This window comes from Spinacia oleracea, chromosome 4 (genome assembly GCF_020520425.1).
Source record: "Spinacia oleracea cultivar Varoflay chromosome 4, BTI_SOV_V1, whole genome shotgun sequence".
Lineage (NCBI taxonomy): Eukaryota > Viridiplantae > Streptophyta > Magnoliopsida > Caryophyllales > Amaranthaceae > Spinacia > Spinacia oleracea.
Window position 1 is genome coordinate 1547480 of NC_079490.1, and position 24561 is coordinate 1572040.

The following is a 24561-nucleotide window of genomic DNA, read 5'->3' on the forward strand; positions in this document are numbered from 1 at the left end:
AATCGATATTACTTAATAACCAGACTCACCAGAACCAAATTATCAAGCCGAATCGACACACGAAATGAAATTACCGAATTGAATTGACCTGTAACGTCCAACCCCAAATATTAGCTAGTTTACTACATCGTCACATGCTCTAACCCCAAAAACAAGATATAACCTCGAAAAACGTGACATGACCTGACCCAATAGGACCTAGACAAAATTGACTCGTATCTTAACCTGAATATTACCCGATCCTACCATACATAAACCAAATGGGCCCCACTCGAACTCATACCTGATCAGTTAGAGCTGGCAACATCTGACACGACACGATAACACGACACGAACCGGACACGAAAACAGGGGGTTAGTGTCAAGGTTTACGACTATTTAATTAAACGGGTCAACACGACACATTTAATTAAATGGGTCAAGTTAGTTTTGAGATTATTAACACGAAACTGACACGACTTAAACCGATTAAGAAAAATCAACCAAAAAATTAATGTATTCGGTTACAAACCTTATAATAAAGTCTAACTTTATCGAACAAACACGACAACACGACACGAACCGGACACGAAAGAAACGGGTTTGTGTCAAGAGATTATGACACGATTAGTTAAATGAGTCAACACGACACAACACATTTATTAAATGGGTCGGGTTAGTATTGAGACTTTTCCAACCCGTTTATATTCGACACGACACGTTTACCAGCTCTATAATCAGTAACCGAAAATGTCAATAACCGATCCGATACCGATCCAAACGATCAATTTACCCGGCCCTAGGTAACACCCTAAAGTTTAATAGGGTTTACAACACACAAACACTTCTAATCGGGCCTATTATAAATATCTCTCACTAGAATAAACCCTTTATAAAGGAGTTTTACTTCTATTGCTCCAACCCTTTCTCTCCCAAACCCTCGCAACCACATTTCGTTCTCCTGCTTTCTCTCTCTTCCGTCCAGCAGCGGAAGCCGTTTGCAGGTTTCTCTCTCCTCTTTCTCTCTCTTATATACATGTTCTTTTTGTACATTTGACGATTCGTCGACAAAATTAAAGTTTGAATCTCATTTCGCATTTTCATTTTTGCGTAAGATTTCATGTTCGTTTCTTTTTCAATTTAGGTTTTTTGATTTGATATTGATGTGATTTTTTTGATTTGTGTCAGATTTCATGCTCACTTCTCAATTTTAGGTTTTTTGATTTGATTTTTGGATCTGTTAATGAATTTTTGTTTGAAATTTTGGATCGAATTTAGTTTTGCGTTTTCACTTGTTAGATCTCTAGATCTGACTTACTTTTTGTTGATTATCATGTTGTTTAGCTGGATCTGTTTGAAGTTTGTATTCCTGTGTGTTATTGTTGCTGATTTGATTGGATCATGAGTTAATCGCATTTAAATTGTAGATCTGTTGCGTTAAACTTGTTGTTGGCTGTTTGCATCTGTACTGTTAAAGTTTAAAGCTTTGTGATTGGATTGTGTTGCGCTTTGCACGTTAGAGTTATTTGATTGTGATTTTAAATCTGTTTCAGCTGTTTTGTTTTCAGATTTTACTGATGATTTTTCCGATTAGGGTTGAGATTAAATTTCCGAGGTTAATGAATCAAGTGCTAGGAATTATTTGGTGAAATGTTTCTGTAATTATAAGATATATATCGAATTGCTATTTAATTGTCTGCAACGTTACATAGATTCAGCTTGAATTGTCAGGATCTAAACATTTTAGGTTAGATTAGCACGATTTTAGTTGAAAATATAGTGTAAAAAGTATTTTAACAATGTCTGAGTGACTAATACCCAAGTCGGATACTTTTGATCAATAGATTGTGCTAATAATTTGGATGAATATGAATGTATGACAGAATAACATAGATTGAGCTTGTAATTATGATGAATGAAGTGTTTTTGAGTAACATAGATTGAGCCAATTCACATGAATATGTTTTGTGTTGGGGTTCCCTACAATGATAGGTTTGCTTATGTGTTGATGTTGGCACTTTGCATATTAGCATTACTTGCTTGGATTGTGAATTGAGAAGTAAGCTTATTTTGTTTTCCCATTCATTAAAAGTTGTGAAGATCCAGTTAACATTTGATGATAACTTGATCTATGATAGTTTTGCAATTAATTTGTGTACAGACTACTGAATATGTTCAATAATGTTTGTTTGTGTACGCTTCCTGCTCATCTTTCCTTTGCCTTAATTGTGTTGTGACATATTTTTTGCTCTGTTTTATGGCACAATATTCTGAGCTTAATGTTTTATATTGTGTTCTCAGGATCCAAATTAAACATAATGGCTGAAATATGTTTAAAAATGTTGATTTATTTACCCTCTCTACTCAACTTTCCTTTGCCTTGGAATGTATTGTGATGTTCCTTTTTCCTGGGTATATGTTCTGAGCTTAATGTGCTTATATTGTGTTCTACAGGATACAAATTGAACGTAATGGCTGAGATGAACAACCAACCCTCAGTTATGCAGAAGGCTAGTGGTCTATCCCAGATCACTCAGTCTCGTTTCTGCGGGTCCCAGAACTCAGCCTTGGTACAAAGGAGGTTCGCCTATGGAAACTACTCCAATGCCGCTTTCCAATACCCAGCAACCCAAGATCTTTCTTTCGTTTCCAACATGGCTTCATCACCCGTTGTTGCATACGCTCCTGCTGAGAAAGGGCCCGCTGCTTTCGCCATTGATTTTCTCATGGGAGGAGTTTCAGCTGCCGTCTCCAAGACCGCTGCTGCCCCAATTGAGCGTGTTAAGCTGTTGATCCAGAACCAAGATGAGATGCTTAAGGCTGGTCGTCTATCTGAACCCTACAAGGGTGTTGGTGACTGTTTCACCAGAACAATGAAGGATGAGGGTATGATCGCTTTGTGGAGAGGAAACACTGCCAATGTCATCCGTTATTTCCCCACTCAGGTGATTAAAAGTCTTAACCCTTGGTTTGTTCTGCTTAGTTATTCATTTTCCTATTTTCAGTGATCTATTTTTATACTATTTTAGTAAATGAAATTAAGAGCTAAAAGTAGTAAAATTGTTAATTAAACTAAATCATGGCACAGAATTAGAAATAGAGTAAATATATACAAAGACTACAACAATGTCCATGTTGTTTGAGTTTTTGGATTTCCTCCCTATTTTTCCCATTCAGGTAAATAAAAGTCTTAACCTTAGTTTTGTCTGCTCAGTTATTCATATATTTTCCTGTTTTCAGTGATCTATTTTTATGTTATTTTAGTAAATGAAATTAAGAGCTAAAAGTAGTAAAATTGTTAATTATGACACAAAATAAGAAATAGAGTAAAAATATACAAGAAAAAACAATGTCCATCTTATTAGATTCATGTTTTGTGATTTTTTGGTATTTTCTTCCTTTCCACAAAAGAATTATAATGTTTTGCAAAAAATAATCACTAAAATTAAGCTTAATCACCATATGTTGGATCCCAACAAGTAAATGGTGCATTATCATCACAAGAACACAAGTTTTTCTTAGTTTTATCTCCTTAGTTATTCATACATTTCCCTGTTTTCAGTGATCTTAACAGTGTTAACCTTTTCTTTTACAGGCCTTGAACTTTGCCTTCAAGGATTACTTCAAAAGAATGTTCAACTTCAAGAAGGACAAGGATGGTTACTGGAAGTGGTTTGCCGGTAACTTGGGATCTGGTGGTGCTGCTGGTGCCTCTTCCTTGTTCTTTGTCTACTCCTTGGATTACGCCCGTACCCGTCTTGCTAACGACTCAAAATCTGCCAAGAAGGGAGGAGGTGACAGGCAATTCAACGGTCTTGTTGATGTTTACCGTAAGACATGGGCCTCAGATGGGCTTGCCGGTCTTTACCGTGGGTTTAACATCTCTTGTGTTGGTATCATTGTCTACCGTGGGTTGTACTTTGGTCTTTACGATTCAGTGAAGCCCGTTCTTTTGACCGGAAAGTTGGAGGTTAGTTATTTATATAATTTTGTTTTTGCAACTCCTTTTGCTTTATTGGGCCTAGTTTTGTGTTTCACTGTTTCAGAGTATTACTACAGGTAGAATAGTTCTGTTGGACTGCTACAGATTATATCATTCTTTTTGTACTTATTTGCTGATTTGACCTGTTCTCACGTCTTCCCATGCTTGCATATTATGTATTTTGTTAAGAAGATAAATCGTAACAGACTAATACGAGACTAAGGAACATTAATGCATGAATAGAGTAGAATGTATTTTCCAAAGTAATGATATTAGAAATATTATGTTTTCCACCCCTCTTCACGATTAAGGCCTCGTTTGGTTGGGTTTCTGAAGTAATGGTATGATAAATATTATGTTTTCCACCTCTCTTTCACAACACCACTAAGACTTTGTTTTGTAGGGTGTAAAATGTTTTCATGGAAAACAATGTTTCCCATTTAAATTTATTTTACCTTGTTTTGTTTTGACAAGGGATAAAAAACAATTTTCCATGACTCCCGCAAAGGTGGGAAAAGCTTTTCCGTTTGAAAGAGAGGGAAATCACTTTTCCACCTATCCTCCTCACCTCTCTCTCTTCTTCCCCCACAATCTTTTCCATCTTCTTTTAAGGAACCAAACTAAGAAAAATCTGTTTGGAATTGTGTATTCCTTTGAAAAATAATGTCCATTGAAAATCATTCAACACTGGAAATGTTTTACATCAAACCAAACGGAGCCTAAGTCATCCCCTTGCCTGAACGTCAATTGACATGTGTTCCCTTGGTTCTTGATACAATTCAGTCCAAGCACCACCCTTTTGGTTTTTTGTTACAATGTGCCAATCTTTTTATACGCTGTTAGTTGATGTTTGACGGACAATGGATCCTTGATTAAGTGTTTATGAAAAGAGCTTTATACCAATCTCTTCTTATATGCTGTCCTTTGATGTATGTTAATATCTGAATATACAAACAACTTACATCCTACATATTTTTCCGGTGATTACAGGACAGTTTCTTCGCTAGTTTCGCTCTCGGATGGCTCATCACCAACGGAGCCGGTCTCGCTTCATACCCCATTGACACCGTCCGAAGAAGAATGATGATGACCTCCGGTGAGGCCGTCAAGTACAAGGGCTCACTCGACTGTTTCAAGCAGATTGTCAAGAACGAGGGCCCCAAGTCTCTATTCAAGGGTGCCGGTGCCAATATTCTCCGTGCCGTTGCTGGTGCTGGTGTGTTGGCTGGTTACGACAAACTTCAGGTCCTCGTCTTCGGAAAGAAGTACGGTTCAGGTGGTGCTTAAGTTTATTATTAAATTACTAAAAAGCCCTGCAACTTTGGGGGGGAAGATGGTGATGAAAATTTTTTGGGGGTTTGGAATTTGTGGCGGGCTCAAACTCGGTTTTATTATACTTTTAAAAAAACAGTTTGATTGAATAATAATGTAGGGTTTTGAAGACTTTATTTAGAGGGACTAACCCCGCAGTTTTCCCTGAGAATTCTTGCTCGGATTAAATTAAAAGGATATTTGTTCTTTGGAGCATGGCTGTAATTTGATGCTCTTCATGAGTTTTATTGATTAGTTATATGAGGTGAATTTTTGTTTTAATCGGAATATCAGTACCACCTACCATTGAAATGGAAAGGAAGGGCATTTTTTTTGTTAATTGTCTGGTTTTCTACTTTATGTTCAATTATTTCAGTATGCAGGTTATGACTTGGTTTATTTTAAGCCATTGAAGTTCTCAGTTTGGTTGAGCTTTTATTTTGCCCTTAGATTTGAAGAACAAATAGAAATGTTCATGTGTTTTTGTTAATGTTGATACATATTATTGGTATGATAGATGGTATCAAGAATTTCAGTGTCTGACTCACTAAGACGCTGATGAAATAACTAGAGTATTTGAGAATATGACCCTTCACAGGATGTTGTTTTTTCGCATATCAGATATGTGTGGAAACACACATATCAGCTAAAAGACAAAATAGGAAGTACCATTCTGTAAAAAAAAAAGTACCATTTTTGTTTTAAAAAGTACCATTTAATTTCTTTTTTCTCCGTTTTTCTATTTTGTCTTTTGCTATGATATGTATTTGCAAGCACATATCTGATATCCGAAAATACTTCCTCCCCTTCATAGGCCAAATAGTCTATCGTTTTTGTGATATTACGAGCTTAGGGATTCAAGCCTTGGTTACAAACTCTTTTGTACTCCCTTGGTCGCTTTTTTTTGTGTATTTGCTGTTTTGGTACGTTTTCAAAAGATGGTTGTATACTAAAAATGATCATTGAGGACCTTAGCTATATTCTTGCACAAAGTCGTACCATTTTTGTATTTTTCAATCCTCTCAACACAATTCTTAACGAATCAGTTATGGACTTGTGGTGCATGAGGGGTACCCATTTTTATGTTTGTAAATAAAACAAGGTTAGAGAGAGAGAGACAATTTCCAAGTAGATCATAATGTTTGAGAAAACCATTTTGAGTATAGGATAAAGATGGCACTAGGTCCGAGGCACAGCATGGTATAACAAGAAAAGAGCACGCCCTGACACTGATATGGAAAAAGCACGGGCTGGCATGAGCGTAAAGTTGGGGGTGGTGGGGTGGTTAGGGCCGAATGTGTATTGGATAATAGAACGAGAAGCATGACACTATACAACTCAACTTGACACGACAAATCACGTCTTAATTGAGTGAAGTGGGCAGTTAGGCACGACGGCAGAACCGGTCTGAGAGCACACGGGTTTGAGCTGTGCGGGCGTGCCTGGACTGTATTCTTTGAAATTTCAACACAAATTGGCCCGAACGAAACCAATGGGCTTGATGTGGGGAGGACCCGATCAGGCCCAAGACACATGGTCTCAACACGAAGCTCGTCCTAGTCCGTTCCACATCCATTTTTAGTCAAGGGTATATTCTTGAAAGAAACAACACTTAGAGGCCTAATCGTGAAATATAAAATATTATTAATGGACAACGTTATTCATTGACGAACGTGTAAATCAAAATGTTGCAATTAACCTGAAACTTAATGCTCCTTTATTATATGAATTTATTTTAGGCAACCGGTTTTATTTTACCACTTCCTAAAGATGGCTGTGGTCTGGGCCGGCCCGATCCCGACCCTGACAATGAAAAAGCCCGGCCTGGGCACGAAAAAAGCCCGGTCTGACACGAGCACGAAGTCGTGGGCGGTCTTGGGCCACAATTTTTTTTTGAAATAGCGTGACAAGGCATGACACGAGTCGACCCGACACGACAAATCACGCTAAATTTAGAAAATTTTGACTTAGGCACGAGCACGACAGCCTGTGGACTTGGGCCGAGTCTGGACCCTGTTTGAACCTTTTAGCCCGGCCCACAGCCATCTTTACCACTTCCCCAACGCCGGCCCACTTTAAGCAGTTGATAGTTGAAGTCTTTCCCCTCAAATTCCCGCCTTTCTCACCCACAAAACAAACATCTAACATTCAAACATCCTTAAAATTTAGAGCAACAAAAATCAAATTTCTGATGATCAACCACATAATCTCAAACTCCAGATTCCTCACTCACCTTCCAAATCCTCTCTCCATAATCACCCCATCATTTCTCCACACTCGTTCTCTCTCCCCTTACAAACCAAAACCCAGCAACTGGAACACTAATCACTCCTTCGTAAGATCAAATCCAATTCTATCTCTCCTCGAAAAATGCAATTCCATGGCGCAATTGTTTCAAATTCAAGCTCAAATGATCACTTCTGGGCTCATCTTAGACGGGCTTGCTTCAAGTCGATTAATTGCATTTTGTGCGATCTCTGAAGCTGGTGATCTTGATTATTGTGAGAAAATTTTGAAATTTGTTGATAACCCTAAAGTTTTTTCATGGAATATTGCAATTAAGGGTTATTCAGAGAGTTTAATTCCGATTAAATCTGTTGTGTTGTATAAAGAAATGTTGAAAATTGGTGAGTGTCGTCCTGATAATTATACTTATCCTTTGGTTTTTAAGGTTTGTGCTCGTTTGTTGTTGAATTATACTGGTTATGGGATTCTTGGGCATGTTTTGAAATTGGGATTGGATTCGGATGTGTTTGTGCATAATGGAGTTATTCATATGTTGGTATCCTGTGGTCATTTGGAAGATGCACGCAATGTGTTCGATGAAAGTTGTGTGAGAGATTTGGTTACTTGGAATTCTTTGATCAATGGCTATGTACATTGTGGGAAGGCTAGGGAAGCTTTGAACCTTTATGAGGAAATGAGGGAGGAGGGAGTAAGGCCAGATGAGGTAACAATGATTGGTATGGTTGCGTCATGTGCACAAATGGAGGATTTGAGTCGAGGGTTGGAGTTTCATCGTCTTATTGGTGATTGTGGACTGGTTATGACCGTCCCACTTTGTAACGCGTTGATGGATATGTATGTTAAATGTGGTGATCTTAACTCTGCAAAGGAGATATTTGACAATTTGAGGAAGAAAACCATGGTTTCTTGGACAACAATGGTAGTGGGGTATGCTAAATTTGGATTCTTGAATGAGGCTAGAAAGCTGTTTGACAAGATGCCTGAGAAAGATGTGGTGCCGTGGAATGCCATGATTGGTGCATATGTTCAAGCAAAGTGTAGTAAAGAAGCTTTGATTCTATTTCATGAAATGCAGAGTTCAAGTGTTACACCTGATGAGATTACTATGGTTAACTGTTTATCTGCTTGTTCCCATTTAGGAGCACTTGATTTTGGGATATGGATTCACCGCTACATCAATAAGAAGAATCTTTCTTTGAAGAATGTTTCATTGGGTACAGCTCTTGTTGATATGTATGCCAAATGTGGTAACTTTGAGAAGGCGGTTGAAGTTTTCCATGAAATGCCGTTGAAGAACTCATTGACATGGACTGCTATCATTGGAGGGTTAGCCCTTCATGGAAATGCAAATGATGCTTTATCATACTTTTCAAAAATGGTTGATGATGTTGGATTGGTACCAGATGAGATCACATTCCTTGGAGTTTTAGCTGCTTGTTGTCATGGAGGATTGGTTGAAAAGGGTCGTAAGTATTTTACTGAAATGACCTCCAAATATAATCTAACTCCAAATGTTAAACACTACTCTTCCATGGTGGACTTACTTGGAAGAGCAGGAAAATTAGAAGATGCAGAAACACTTATAAAGAGTATGCCTATGGAACCAGATGCTGTTGTTTGGGGTGCTTTGTTCTTTGCTTGCCGTACTCACGGAAATGTGATAATGGGTGAAAAAGCTGCTCTGAAACTTCTTGAGTTGGATCCTGGTGATGGTGGAATATATGTTTTGTTGGCAAATATGTATGGGGATGCAGAAATGTGGGATAAGGCTAGGAAAGTGAGGAAGATGATGAAGGAAAGAAGAGTCGATAAGACTCCTGGTTGTAGCTCAATTGAAATCAATGGAGTAGTCCATGAGTTCACTATAAGAGACAAGACACATGCTCAATCTAAAGAGATATTTGAATGTCTTGTTCAGCTGACTAAACAACTCGAGTTGCTTGAAACTGTTTCGAGTATCAGCACATAAAGATGGTTATGGGCCGACCCGGCTCAAAAAAGCACGACCTCTACCGGGCACGAAAAAAGCACAGCCCGACACGAGCATGAAGTCGTGGGTTGGGCATAGGCCGCATTTTTTTGAAAAAAGCACGACAAGGCACGGCACGACCCGGCACGACAGAGCAACGCTAAATTTAGTAACATTAGGCTTATGCACGACGGTCAGACCCGATGCGGAACGACAACCCGTGGGCCTGGGCCATGTCTTGAACTTTTCAGCCCGACCGGCACGATGCAGAGTGGGCCTGTTTAGGCCCACGCCCATGGGCTCGGCCCGAAGCCCACCCATCTTTATCAGCACATCATGGACAACAGTTTTTGTGTAGCATTTATGTTAGACAATTTTTTTGGAGGTTGTGAAGAAAGTTCCTTTGCTTCCATTATGCAATGTCTGTAGTTCTTACTAAGAAATTAAAGGCTATTTCATCACTTCACTTATTCTTTCATCTCTCCTTTTAACTGCAGTTACTTGAAGGATTGTGATTTAGCAACCTGAAACATTTGAAGGAAGATGGTTAGAGACATTCAACTGAATGGAAAAGGCTGTTTTCTTCTTGGTATGCATAGTTCATGACAATAGTGTACTCAAATTTAAGTACTCCTTACACATTGCAGAGTTTCTGGATTTCAAGAACATCAGCTTGTGAATGGCAGTAATACAAAAAGTCCACAAAATTGCTTAACTTTCAGACTTCTGTCAAAATTTTCATCATCTATATGCAAATTACTCAAGTTTATGCAAAGTGAGCTCTATACTGTGTTTAGCTACTCATGCAGCCCGTTTAATGCTGACCCGGTCCGACCCTAACTCGGCCCGTTTAACAGGTCTACAGAAAACTAGTGACTTCTACTGTGAATGCTAAGTCAGCTTTGTTTAGTCCTATCCAACTTATGGCCTTCTTCTCTGCAGTTTCAGTTACAGATTTGAGCATTCAAAAGAAAAGTGCCCAGTTGAAGACATAGAAGTTTGATTTCAGGTGATTCTTGAGAACCCAGTTTAGCATCTGATTGTTGTATTAACTAGTAATGCAGCAAACTTAAAGTAGTTGAATTACTTAAAAACTTCCAACATATTTTTCCTGTGATTTTTGAATTCTGCTTGTTGATTCATGTGAATTTCTGACTACTTTTGCAGAGGATGTTCTGACAATGGGTTACAACTTCTAGACAAAGATTGATTTTCCTTATAATAATTTGGACAACTGAAGCTGTCTCTCATGCCCTTGATCTGGGAGGATTGCGCGGAATTTTCTATCTTGGATAAACCTGCAGTTTTCAGGTGAATATCTTTATATAAAGCAGCTCAAATTTTGATATCATTTTTCTGAGAGTTTTCAAAATAAATTTAAGTAGAACTCAACTAAAGTTGTCTTCATCATGCATCTTTTGTTACATGATCTAATACATGGGAAACTGGTAAATTTTAGGCTTTAACCTCTTCATCCCGTCCCCCCCCCCCCTCGTGATTGATACTTCAAATTAGACCTGATCATCATGAGCCCAACTCAAAAATTAGTGGGTTTTGGGCCGGCCCAACCCAAATTTTTACTTTTTTGGTGGGTTCTGGACAACTCAATATTGCATTTTTTAGTTATATAGTTGGCCCGGCCCAGAAGCCCACTATTTTGGCTCGAAATAGCGGGTCTTGGGCAGAAATTTTCAATTTTAAGTCATGCCCGGCCCGACCCTCAATTTAATCAGGTCTACTTCAAATTCATCCCATTACAGTCAAAACAGCATCTGATTCTCTGTTTGTTACTACTTTCTTCACCCCAATCGTTGGCTCTCTTTTTCACCATCTTATGTTACAAGATCTTAACAGAGGATTGACCCCTTAAATCATTGGATTAAAGTCTTTAACTATAGTATATGTGTGCTTTATGATTAGATCATTTTGTTACATTTAAAATAAACGCATTTCTTTTCCTTAGACCCAGCTGCTCAAAGGTGATTCTTATACCCAAAAAATACAATCAGTTGATTACAAAATAACTTTTACTTAGACATTATACATCTGTACCCTTATCCATGATCCTACTGAACAGAGATATGTCCTTTTTAATCATCAAGTGTTATCTCATATTATATGTTCCCTTCTTTGTTCATCTTAAACTTTTTTTACCCCGGTTGGTGAATGAATCAATTAACCCGGTCTGCCCTCATGAACATGATGAATTACTGAATTCCATCACCAATAACAGCAACCAAATCCCGATTACCTTAGGAACTCAGAAAAGTACCCACGGCCCGTTTGGTAGCAAGTAATAAATGGCGTCAATGAGAATGAATTTGTATGTAAATTTGTAAGGAAAAACAACATTGATTCCTATGGTAATTGTCTTTTTTTCTTCATAAATTTCCATTACCATCAATTACCATTTGGGGGAGTGGTATTGGGTGGGAATGCACATTTATGTAGAAAACCACCATGTTTGAGATAGGTTTCATTTACCATGGGTATTATGATATTATTTTTCTTGCCAAATAATATTTAGATTTATGTTCATTTCTACCATTTATTAAAGACTACCAAACGGGCCACCAGGGTTCTGTTTCTGGTGTTATTGTCTGAAACCAAAACTTTCATGTAGCTTGAGGTTATTGTCATCCTTTTTTTTCACGTTACTATTAGACTTGTCAAAACTGATTCGTATCTGATTACTCAAACTGAATTCCCTGACCTAGATTGAGTCATACATAACCGAAACTAAACAACCAGATCTTGACACGAACCAAAACTAGAACGAGTGCATGACACGTGACGGCCATTTTAGCATGCCATGTTCCACATTTGATTGAACCTTGAAGGAACAATTTGTAGCCCTATCCACCCTTAGAGAGTTGGGAATGCCTTTAACCTTGGAATACCTTGACAGCAAAAGTTAAAGGGGAAGAATATAAAATGCTTTGTCCTTACTTGCACGCTAGGTTTTTGTTCATACCAAGCGAAATCATGTGTTTTTAAGTTTATGGTGTATTATCTTTTTATCACTCCTCTACACCCCCACATGTTTTTAGAACCTTTCCACATTAGTTAGTTTAACAACAAGTACTTACTTTGTATGATTCCCATGGGGGCCCATAGCTAGGTCATCCTTTAATACATTACAACTAAGTGTGGCCCATTATTGGTATTTTAGGTTTCCTCTTTTTCACACCATTTGTGGCCCACTATCATCTTTGTCTCCAATGGATTATTAGTTTTATTTTTTATTTTTGTGTTTATGTTTAGGGTAAATAGTACTAATGAGAGCCTAGCTAGCTTCTTAGAATCTTAGATGATCAAAAGATGTTGAGCTTATTTGAAGTTTGAGTCTTGACATACATTTCCATCTTTTATAATATAGGATTTTATAATATAAAGAGTAGTTAATGGAATTATTTTATTATTGTGATCAGAAAAGGGGCTATGTGTGTGAAAGAAGTTAGTGGGTCATGATAGGTGAAACAAAAAATCTTAATATTGGTGGGTTCTTTTAAAATAAGGAAGTGTGTCAATTATTCTGAAACAACATAAAAAAGAAAGTGTGTCACTTATTTTAAGATGGATTAATTGAGTATTACTATTGAGAGCTTAGCTAGCTTCTTAGATGATCAAGGGATGTTGAGCTTATTTGAAGTTTACTTGACATACATTTCCATTTTAACTACTCTCTCCGTTTCGAAACAAGACACACTACATTTGACATGTAGTTTAAGTATTTGTGGAAGGGGACCATGAAATAGGATTTTATAATATAAAGAATAGTTAGCGGAATCATTTTATCATTGTGAGAAAAGGGGCTATGTGAGTGTGAAAGAGGTTAGTGGATCACGATAGGTGAAGCAAAAACATTTTAATATTGGTGGGTCCTTTTCAAATAAGGAAGTGTGTCAATTATTCTGAAACGGTCGAAAAAAGAAATGCTTAGCTATTGAGACAGAGAAAGTATTACTATTGAGTGCTTAGCTAGCTTCTTAGATGATCAAAGGATGTTTAGCTTATTTGAAGTTAGAGACTTGACCTACATTTCCATCTTTTAACCAGGAATCACTCTGTCGCATTTTGTTTGCCACATAGAAATGCGGTTACTCAGATAAGCGAGAAAATTAATGGGCTCAACATAGTAAATATGATAGTAAAATGATGGATTTTCATACTCTGTAATTATTTGAAGTATAGGGCAAACTTAAAGGGACAGAGGGAGTTTTGTTGATATTGATGTCATTTCATTGTCCATTGTCCATACCTTCATAATTACCGCATGGAAAGATCAATCAAATGGTTGAAAAGCATGCAAATTCCAATGTTACTATTTTGGTGGATGAAATCATACTACTTTCTAAAATATGAAGATGTTTTTCATGATTGATTGTGTTAAGCTCTGCTATTGGTTGGAAGAAATCAAAGTTGTTATTCTATTGTTAGTACTGTATTTGCCACTGTGAATCTGTAATTCTTGCCTAAAACCTGAATCAACTTTTTTAACTCCACTTTATTAATATTTGGGTGTAAGTTTTGCGCATGGGTTGGTATAGCGGGCCCATGAGGAGAGATAGAGAGTAGACTTGATCAACTATAACCCGGCCCGAAAAAGTGTGGGTTTGGGCAGCCTAGAATATGTATTTTTAGACCAAAATCCATGCTCGACCCGAAAAGCTTGTTTCGGCCCGCAAAGCCCGCACCAAAATTATGGGTTTGGGGTTACTTTTTGTGTTAAAGTCCGACCCGACCTGAATTTTGATCACCTTTTATAGAGAGAGTAAGTGGGAAAAGTTACCATTTAAAGTATGAGTAAACTTAAAAGGGACACCCCAAAAAGGAATACGGGACAATCTTTTGGAGACGGAAGGAGTACTAATTGGAAACAAAAGAGTGGAGATTCGTACTACACTTATGATCTATCATACATAGAATCCCAGTCTTTACCAATAGACTAAGAACACATCATTGGTAAAAACCTTAATCAAATATATAATTAGGGAATATGTTGTGTGTACGAGTATAAATAATTAAGACAGTACCAATCATCGTATAAGTTTACAATATTTAGATTCCTTTACGCTTTAATTGATGGCCTAATTGTGGTTAAAAAATGTGATTTGTGTAAATAATTAGGGAGATAGTCCAAAAGTTGTTCAACTGCAAACAGTGTCCAACTTGATGTGTTTATTTTCATAATCTTAGTTAGTACTATGGAGTATCTCTTAATTACTTAATTAGCACTAGTTGGTAGTGAAACTTGATGATGTAAAAAAAAGTAATAAACGAAGGTGGATGAGAGTCAATAACGGGACGATGATGAACGGGTCAATTAGCTAGTACTTCGTAAAAAATAGAGATGGAAAAGAGAGTCAATCGACAGCCCATGTTAATTTTCACGTCATATATTTTGTTTTACTAAATTATTGCGCTAATATTCCGATCCATTTGTAGACCATGTCCGATAAATACCTTGTCAACTAATGATCATGTCCAGTAAAAGTCATTTTACATTGACCCTAACCCTTTACACAACGGACCACCCTGTCCAATACCCAGGTCTACTCTAAACGATGTACCGATAGTACTTAGAAAACACTGGCTCTAAAACATGAGCTAGTATTCCGACCTGTATCAACACTGTGTAATAAATGCCCTATCTACTAATGATCCTATCCAGTAAAAGTCATTTTATATCAACTCTAACTCATTACTAAACGGGTTAATTACCGTATCCAATAACCAGGTCTACTCCGAACGATGTACGGATAGCATTTAGAAAACCATGGCTATAAACATGAACTCAATAAAAGAAGATGAAGTTTGCATATATTGTAATGGTGGCCGTTGTAAATATAAACCAGAAGTCCTGACTTTTGTCACATGATGTACATGAAAACAGCTAACCAAACAAAAGTACTAACTACTTACAACCACAACTAGTACTTCAAACCTTTTTTTTTTGGTTTTTGTTTGTTAAAATTGTATGTTTGGCGGGAATTTATTACCTTTCTCACGTCAACCGACAACCAACTTTTTTACATACAATGGAAGTTGTTTGGGGAGTTGAAATTCAGGTAGATTTGGTGATCATTTGTATGAGTGTGACTCCTCTATGCTTATCTTCTCGAATTACGTAGTAATTGTCTGTTGGTTTAATGGTGATTGGGATTGAATAATGTCGGGCGAACTGCATGTTCGATCCCCTGCAACAACTATCAGGAGGGGCCTGAAACCTATCCACCTAAAACTCGCCCCGATTCCGAATTAGCCTTAAGGATGAACCGGGTGGTAACACCAAAAAAATAATCTGCTCATACAACAAAAAATCAGGTCTTTAGTAGTGGTAAAGATTGAGAGGCGGTGTATTAATAAGTCACATGTTCGAAGTCTGTTTCCTTTGTTTGTAACTTAATCCATCCTTATTTATTTGCTCCATAGGCAAATATGCTTTATTGAGGCTTTCACTATCATTTTGCATGAAGATGGTGCAAAATAGTCTTTTAATCTTTTATGATTGTGACTCCTCTATGTTTATGTTCTCGAACTAGTCGTAAACACCGAGTGCATACATATAATAGGGGAAATAATTTTGGCATACCAAAAATTTAATTTTGGCACATCATTGTGAGACACAGTTTTCCTTGCTTCACATAATAATGGGCCATTTTTTTACCATGCCAAAATTAATTTCTTTATAATAGATCACATGTTCAGATTCTCTCTTTTTGATTTATAATTTATAATGATCTTGTGACTCGTTAGCCCCCTCAAACTACATCCAAAGACTACTATCCAATGCCGTTACATCCAACGACCTTTATGTGTTTCCCATGATCTATTTTAGTTGGCCCACTTCATAGTCTTACTTTGAACTTTTTTTCTTCTTCTTTTTCCTCATTTAGTTGAGCTTATTTTATGAAATTTAAACATGGGTTAATTATGGGTTGTAAAAAAGAAATGAAATCTTTGCTTTCTTTAAATAATTTTCTTCTCATTTAGTCAAGGTTATTACTATATGAAGTACGAAGTATATGTTTTCTTTAATGTTTCATTATAAGTTGTGTAAAAAACATTATTTATGATCTCTTAATTTTTTTTTTTTTTTAATAATCATCTCTTATAACATTAAGTCCTCTACGATTTCTTTTTATTCATTGTTGCAATACATTATCCATGATTTACTTACCTTGAGATATTATAATTAATTAAATATAACCTTAACAAAAAAAAAAAAAAAAAACTTGGTGCGTGGTCTAGTGAGTAACGATCTTCCCATTTTGTACCTACATGCATTGTTCATACTTCATAGATTATTTCCAATTGCATCAACTCACAAAATGACAACACTTATTTTTCAAAAAGTTACTAAAATGTACCACCAAAAACTTCATTGGATTCCATTATTTTGATTTGCTTTTATTAGATACTATGATATGATATGATGATACGAGAGCATTATTTATGTTCTTCAAGTTGCGTATGAGCAAACGTATAGTAACCCATACATATATAAGTCCAAATCGTAAAAAAGGAATTCATGATTAACCAACATGTCTTCTCATTCCAAATATGTCTCCTCACATAAACCGGAAAATCTCAAAACAACGAGGGACCTTTTTCATTTAATTCCTTATTTTGATTTGCTTTTATTAGATACTTGGTATGAATTGAACGTATTGTTTGTTTTCTTCAAGTTGTGTATGGGCAAATGCAAGGTAACCCATACATATGTAACTTAATGGTAAAAAAAAGAACCCATGATCAACCAACAGGTGTTCTGATTCCAAATACGTCACCATATGACCTTTTTCGTTGGATTCCTTGTTTTGATTTGCTTTTATTAGATACTTGATATGATGATATGAGCTCATTATATATATTCTTCAAATTGTGTATGGACAAACGTATGGTAACCCAAAATTATGTACTCCAGTCCTAATCGTAAAAAGAATAACTCATGATTAACCAACATGTATCCCGATTCCAAATCTATCCCCTAACTTAGACCATATTCTTTAGATTTGAGCTAAACTGAATTAAACTGAACAAAATGATCCTGAGCTGGACGGTCAATTAAATCCTAAAAACTGCAATTAAGCCAAAAAAATTATTCATTGTTACTCACTCCAATTCCAAAAATAAGAGTTATCACTCTTTTACTATAAGCAATCCATATAATAATATGTTAATCACTCCAATTCTAAAGATAAGAGTTATCACTCTTTTACTATAAGCAATCCATAATAATATAATAATAATAAATAGAATTAAATAAAGAATGTAAGTTCATAGCGTGGGACTTTGGCGTGTGTTTCTTAGTTTTCTGATTCTCTTCTTCTTCTCTCTCACACTCTCTCTCAGAAAAATCACAGAGAAAACTCACCATTTTTCATTCATTCTTCATTTCTCTCTCCTCTCTTTCTCTCTCCTCTGTCTCTCTCATCTTGATGCGTGAAGTTCAGAGCATCCACATTGCTGAAGAAAGAAACAGAGAGAGAAAGAGGAAGCCAAGTCTACAACAAATTCAAAAGCTTTCAAATGTTCGTTCTCTTCTTCCTCTCTGTTTTGATTAATTATTCGTCGTTTTTGGATTGAATTCGATCACAAAAGCTGCTGATTTTACAGTGATCATTTTCACCGCCATTTTCGATTTCATGTACTTGATTTATTTTTGGTTGGAATGTTTTCATAGGATTCTATATTCTTCTTTATTTGATCAATTATTCGTCGTTTTTTCGATTGAATTCGATTGCGAAAGCTGCTGATTTAACAGTGATCATTTTGACCGCCATTTTCGATTTTCATGTTCTTAATCAATTTTGTTTTCCTGAAATGTTTTGATGTGGAATGTTTTCATAGGATTCTACATTCTTCTTTATTTGATCAATTATTCGTTGTTTTTCAATTGAATTCGTTTGCGAAAGCTGATTTTAGATTTCATGCACTTGATTTTTGTTCTTTTTTCCTGAAATGTTTTAATTGAGTGAAGAAGTTATAAATGATTTGAAGATTTTGATAATTTTAGCTTATGATTTGTTTTGTTTTATGCGAGTTAGGCTAATTGATCCTGAATTAATGTAATGCAGTCGATTTTTGACTGTTGGAATTGAGCTGTAATATGCATATTATTAGTTGTTTTTCGATTGAATTCGACTGCAAAAGCTGATTTATCAGTGATCATTTTGACCGCCATTTCCGATTTCAATGTACTTGATTTTTGTTTTTTTCCTGAAATCTTTTGATGAAATTAAATGAAGATACTATGATTTTTTTTTTTTTATGGAAGATATCGATAATTAGCTTATGATTTGTTTCATTTATGTGAGGAATTAAGCTAATTGATCCTAAATTAATGTAATGCAGGTGATTTTTCGAATGTTGTAAATTGAGGTGTGATATGCATTATTGAGCAATCTGTAAATTTGTCGAAACACCTGGAATACTGGATAGATCTATGCTTGTCAATTTGTCGAAATAACAGGAATCATTCATACAGGTGAATTTTTTAATTATTTATTAGTGTTTATTTTATTTGATTTGTTGTCATATTTGATTTATCATGTTATTTATTTATGGGATGAAAATGTATTATAGGATTTGCTCAAATGAGTTGGAATCATCAACACATGGATTCACATTATGTTGGGAGCAATGCTCCTTACAATAGTGCTGGTAGTTTCATGGATTTTTTCGCCGGCCTTACCTATGATCATGTCAATTTCATCTTTTCTGGCTCACAAATTCAGGTGCTAATACTAAAACCTTGTTTATTGTGTGTTCTTTTCTATATCCGAATTCGTTTAATTCAATTTTCGTTATACAATTTAGACCTACCAAACGGGTCGGTCGGATCAGGTTGTTAAAATTATTTTCGGGTTAATTCGGGTCAGTCACTTTCGTGTTCGGGTTTGCAAATGTTTGTTCAGACTCGGAAGTTTCGGGTACTCAAATTCAACCCTAAAATGTAAAACCTTTTTTTTTATTGTGTGTTCTTTTCTATATGATTTTGTTATAAAAATTTAGACCTGTCAAACGGGTCGGTCGGGTCGGAATGTAAAAAATATTTTCAGGTTCATTCGGGTCGGTCGCTTTCGGGTTTGGGTTTACAAATGTTTGTTCAGACCCAGAACTTTCGGGTATTCAAATTCAACCATTAAATGACGTATAATTCAAATTAAAATCATATTACACCCAACAATAGTAACAAAAATGTGTTTACTATGCTTAAAATTCCTCATAATCTCATTTATTACTATAAATACAATGATTTTCAATCGGTAGGATTAAAAACGTGTTCGATCGGGTTTTGACCCGTTACTTTTCGGGTTGCTCGGGTTCGGATGAAATCGGGTTACGGGTCCTTGTTCAAGACCCAGTATTTCGGGTCGGGTCGGTTTTTGTCAGGTTTTCGCTATACATGGTTCTTGATTGTTATGATACATTAGCTCAATGGGATGTGTTTCTGAATGGTGCAGGATACTGCATATTCACCAGTTAGTGCTGGTTATTATAAATTCGGGTATTCAGATCCCGGGGCGACCCAGTACTACAATAATAACCCGTCTTATGATGTGTTCGATCACATAGTGGATGGTATAGATGATTACACACGAAGACCTGCTGATTTCCCTTCTAGTGAGCAGACAACTGGGACAAATCATCAGTCACAAAGAATGTCAAACACGAATGTAAATACGAGCAATCGAGATTGTAAGTTTTTCAAGTCTTTCTGGTGAAGTAATATATCTTCTGTAGATCCATATCAAGACTTTATGGTGTGTATTTGAAAGTTTATGGCTGCTGTCCTGTTGACTGGTGTTCCTGTCATGTTATCCTGATTGATTTCAGAAAAAGTGCAAATGTGCTTGTTGATTTCCAGGAATTTAGCATGGTTTCTTTACTGCAAATTGTCTGGGATTTCAGTTAGTTAATGTGTCATGATCAATTGAACTGCAACTGTGTTGAAGTATTTGTTTTTATAGTATACTTGTTCAGTTGTTCATGTTTCACATATACTAAGCAGAGGATGAACAAGCAGTATTTATTTAGCTATCATAAATTCTTGTACTTTTGAGCAAAATGTGGTTCTGTTTTATTGAACTGATCTTGAACATACATCATTTAGTGCGTGGTTTTATTTGTTCACTGCCCTCCTCTCATTTAGATTTCTGTGGTTTTAATTCCATGGAAAGTTAATGGTGCTATTGTTATCATTTTAATATTTTATACATGTCTATTAATAGACATGTCAAGCTTGCTTTTGGAAACTTGGAAGTAATAATTACCATGAAACATACTGTTTCGTGGTCTAATTTTATAATGGCCTTAGCATCCAATATGTTATTGCACTAGCACTCATTGTCAAGTTTTGTGCCTTCTTCTGAGACTGATGGTTGCTTGAAGCATTTTCTTGACTAATACTCTTGAACTTTCAGGTCCTAGGAGTCGTCACAATTCTCAAGATTACCAGGTAAAGTTGGCGACCTTCATCAGAAATAAGATTTTGTTCTTTAAGTGAATATATATTTTGAGCTTTTGACCCCACTGTTTTCGTAGATTAGGTGACAGTCAATGGGTGTATGAATTAGCTTCATGTTTTAGGTTGATGTATCATATCAAGCTCACTTATTTTCTGCAATTTTATTTGAAAATGGAACAGTTAATATTCAGCACATCACACTTAATTAGCAAAACCCTCATTTGTTAATACAGATTACTTAATAGTAGTAATAGGGAAATCTGGTCCTCTTTTTTCTTAAAGATCATTAAGCATTCTACCTTTAGATTGTTGGTAGAAATTCCGTTCCTGCACCCGTACTTAGCACCAGCCTGCATCTAATTGAGATTTCCCCTTGAAATTATGTAGCAAATACACGGTTTAATTTGACTGTTATTGTTGAATGCAGGCTATTTGGCAAGATCATATAGATCCAGATAACATGACTTATGAGGTTTAGCATCTTTCTCTTCTTTTTCTTCCTGCTTTTCTTCTTTTGTGGTATCTTTGTATATTTCATCCATACTTTTATGTCTTCCTATAGATTTAATGATAATATGAAACAAAACACTATGTTTTGTGGTATCTTTGTATATTTCATCCATACTTTTATGTCTTCCTATAGATTTAATGATAATATGAAACAAAACACTATGTTTTGTGATATTTCTGCTGTGATATAGACATGTCCAATTAATACGTAGTAGTTTTTATTTTCCTTACCTAGACCATAAGTCCATGATAACTATGTAATACCAGTTACAACTTACAAGTAGACTTTGTCGATGGATTTGGATTTGTCTAAGCTCGCGTGGATGAGTATTTGACCCCTATTATGACTCGCATAAACGGGAAGAACCTTAAATTTGCCACAATTCAAGAAAGTAGTGATTGGAAATTTGGAATTCAGAAGAATATACTTAGGCTCCGTTTGGGTTGGTGTAAAACGTTCTTAGTGTAAATTGATTTTTCATGGAAAACATTTTCTAAGGGAAAACACAATTCTAAACTAGTTTTCCTTTGTTTGGTTCCTTATGAACCTTTTTCCTGAAACCATTGGTATTAAATCTTATAGCTTTCTAAATTATAAATGAAATTCAATCAAATATAGTTATCCTTGTATCAGTAACTTCCAGTGGCTATATGACTTCTCTTCATTAGCATATCTTTGCAATTGGCTCTAATAGAATGACAACTGAAAGTCATAACTTGATCAACTTATGGCTAAATATTATCTTTCTATATATCCTGGATGGTAGTAGAGTCTTCCTCTATTCTCTATCTCCCATAAAAAAACTGATGAATTATTCGCCTTCCTTTTGATCATGTAGGAATTACTTGAGTTGGGCGAGGCAGTTGGAACTCATAGTCGAGGTCTTTCCAAAGAACAGATTTCCATGCTCCCAGTTTCGAAGTTCAAGTGTTGTTTTTTCTTAAGGAACAGGTGCCGATCTGAAAGGTAGGAATGCTGTTCTTGTAGTTCATTATCACTACTTTTGTTAATTACTGTCACTTTTTTTGAGAATCCCTAATATGCTGTCAAATGAAATATATGATCTGATGTTGCCCATCTCCATTTACCTGTTTGCTAGAAAGAAAACTTAAATACTTCCTGTCAGCGAAATAGTCTGTATTACCATGCTCGTTTTATCTTCATTAAGTATAGTCTGTAGTTCCTTCCAATTGGCCGTGGGCTGGGTCGGGCTTCAGGCCGAGCCCACAGGTCGTGGGCCTAACCGGACCGGGCCCGCACCATGTCCATATTGTATCGCGCCGGGCCGAAAAGTTCAAAATAGGGCCCGGCCCAAGCCCACATGCTTTCGTACCGGGCCGGCGTGCCTATGGCTAATTTTACTAAATTAAGCGTGTCTTGTCGTGCTTTTTCCAAAAATTTAAGGCCCAGGCCCGGCCCACAGCCCACGACTTCGTGCCCGTGCCAGGCCTTGCTTTTTTCGTGCTTGTGTTGGGCCGGGTCCAGACCGGCCCTGCCACAGCCATCTTTAATCAGTTCAACCAAACATCATTTCCTACTTCCTAGGAAATATCAATACATGGGAAAAATCTTCTTCCTAGGAACTTTTACTTCCTATGGTCAACCAAACAATACCTAAGTGTAATAACGTAAATTATACTCCGTAATGTTAGTTTACAGATTTTAGGAATCGTCTTCTGCAATATATTAGATCTACTTTCAGAGTTTCAGGAATTGTTTTCAGGAACACTACTGTGTGCTTAGAAACATCAGCTGTTCTGATTCAATTATAGTTTTTATTTGATACAGTGTCCTCTAATTCCTGTGCCACCACCCTTAAAATTGACAGCTTTTTATGTGTTTCTTTTGAAGCAGATGTGTAATTTGTCAGATGGAATACAAACGTAAAGATCGTTTAATTACCCTTCCCTGCAAACACAAGTATCATATGGGCTGCGGAACCAAATGGCTAACCATCAATAAGGTATAAAAGCAGCATCACCACTTCATAGTTTGACGACTTAGGCTCTGTTCTGTTCACCTTATTTTCACTTATTTCAGAAAAATAAGTTCAGTTAAGTTCAAATAAGTTTAGATAAGATAAGTTCAGGAAAAATAAGGGTTGACCAAGTATAATTTATAACTAAATTAAGTTCTAATAAGTTCAGATAAGTTCAGTTAAGTTCAGATAAGTTCATTTAACATAAGTTCATGAAAAATAAGTGAAAATTAGGTGAATGGAACGACCCTTAAGCTTTGTTCTGTTGTTCATCTTATTTTCACTTATTTCAGGAAACATAAAATCAGTTAAGTTCAGATAAGTTCCGATAAGTTCAGGAAAAATAAGGGTTGACAAAGTACAATATATAACTAAAATAAGTTTTGATAAGTTCTAATTAATCCAGTTAAGTTATGATAAGTTCACTTAAGTTCAGATAAGATAGGTTAAGGAAAAATAAGTGAAAATCAGGTGAATAGAACGCACCCTTGTGTATCTCTAATTGCTACTAACAATCCCGTCTTTTTTCCAGGCTTGCCCGATTTGTTACACAGAAGTGTCCATAGGAGCACACAAAAAGTTTAAGTAGCTTGCCTCGGGTTAGCATAAAAGAAGAAAAATGTTCATTTTGTTATTCTTTTTTTTCGACTTGGTGGTTCTTTTTCTCCTATAGATCCTTCTTTCTTTCTTTCTTTCTTTCTTTCTTTCTTCACTTTCCATTAGTAGGGTTTGTCACTTGCTAGTTCATACTAGTGAACTTATAGACTTATAGTAGAGTTATATATAGACTTTGGATCCATGGGTATATGGGTTTCCGAAATGGATCGAGGTTTGATTTTATGATTTCCATAAAAAGTTGTAGTAGAATTACTTGTACAGTTCCCTCTCTCTCATGGCACATTGGAATTTAGCCACAAAATCAGCCTGGATAGATTGTCTGAAATATGTTTGCACCATGACTAGTTTCTTCCATGTATTTATTCTATTTGTTTTTCCATAGAACTATAGAAGGTTGTCCCTTGCTATGTTACTCGGACTCGGGTACCCCATGTCGGACACAGGTACGAGTTCAAGTGTCCGACTCGGCTATTCTGTTAAAATTTCATGA

At 36.2% G+C, this 24561-nt stretch overlaps 2 protein-coding genes across 5 annotated transcripts; both read left to right on the forward strand.

Moving 5' to 3' along the window:
• Window positions 1–825: 825 nt before the first annotated feature.
• On the forward strand, window positions 826–5612 carry LOC110801757 (ADP,ATP carrier protein 1, mitochondrial). Its single transcript, XM_022007175.2, has 4 exons — window positions 826–983; window positions 2434–2924; window positions 3575–3949; window positions 4952–5612. The coding sequence occupies exons 2-4, from the start codon at window positions 2451–2453 to the stop codon at window positions 5246–5248; spliced, it is 1146 nt and encodes a 381-aa protein (XP_021862867.1). The 5' UTR covers window positions 826–983; window positions 2434–2450; the 3' UTR covers window positions 5249–5612.
• A 1317-nt stretch (window positions 5613–6929) lies between these two features.
• On the forward strand, window positions 6930–24396 carry LOC110801748 (pentatricopeptide repeat-containing protein At2g22410, mitochondrial). Of its 4 annotated transcripts, XM_022007163.2 has the most exons (9): window positions 17742–18025; window positions 18849–18981; window positions 19080–19231; window positions 19961–20195; window positions 20921–20955; window positions 21392–21436; window positions 22314–22441; window positions 23330–23438; window positions 23986–24396. In XM_022007163.2, exons 3-9 carry the CDS (start codon window positions 19091–19093, stop codon window positions 24040–24042), a joined length of 750 nt encoding a protein of 249 aa, XP_021862855.1. In that variant the 5' UTR covers window positions 17742–18025; window positions 18849–18981; window positions 19080–19090; the 3' UTR covers window positions 24043–24396. The 4 variants fall into 4 exon arrangements, with proteins under 4 accessions (XP_056682369.1, XP_056682368.1, XP_056682370.1 ...); XM_056826391.1 differs by lacking the exons at window positions 17742–18025; window positions 19961–20195; window positions 20921–20955; ... (2 more) ...; window positions 23330–23438; window positions 23986–24396 and adding exons at window positions 6930–9873; window positions 9986–10034; window positions 10136–10345; window positions 10431–10497; window positions 10656–10799 and having other exon boundaries at window positions 19080–19095; XM_056826390.1 differs by lacking the exons at window positions 17742–18025; window positions 19961–20195; window positions 20921–20955; ... (2 more) ...; window positions 23330–23438; window positions 23986–24396 and adding exons at window positions 6930–9873; window positions 9986–10345; window positions 10431–10497; window positions 10656–10799 and having other exon boundaries at window positions 19080–19095.
• The last annotated feature ends 165 nt before the right edge of the window (window positions 24397–24561 follow it).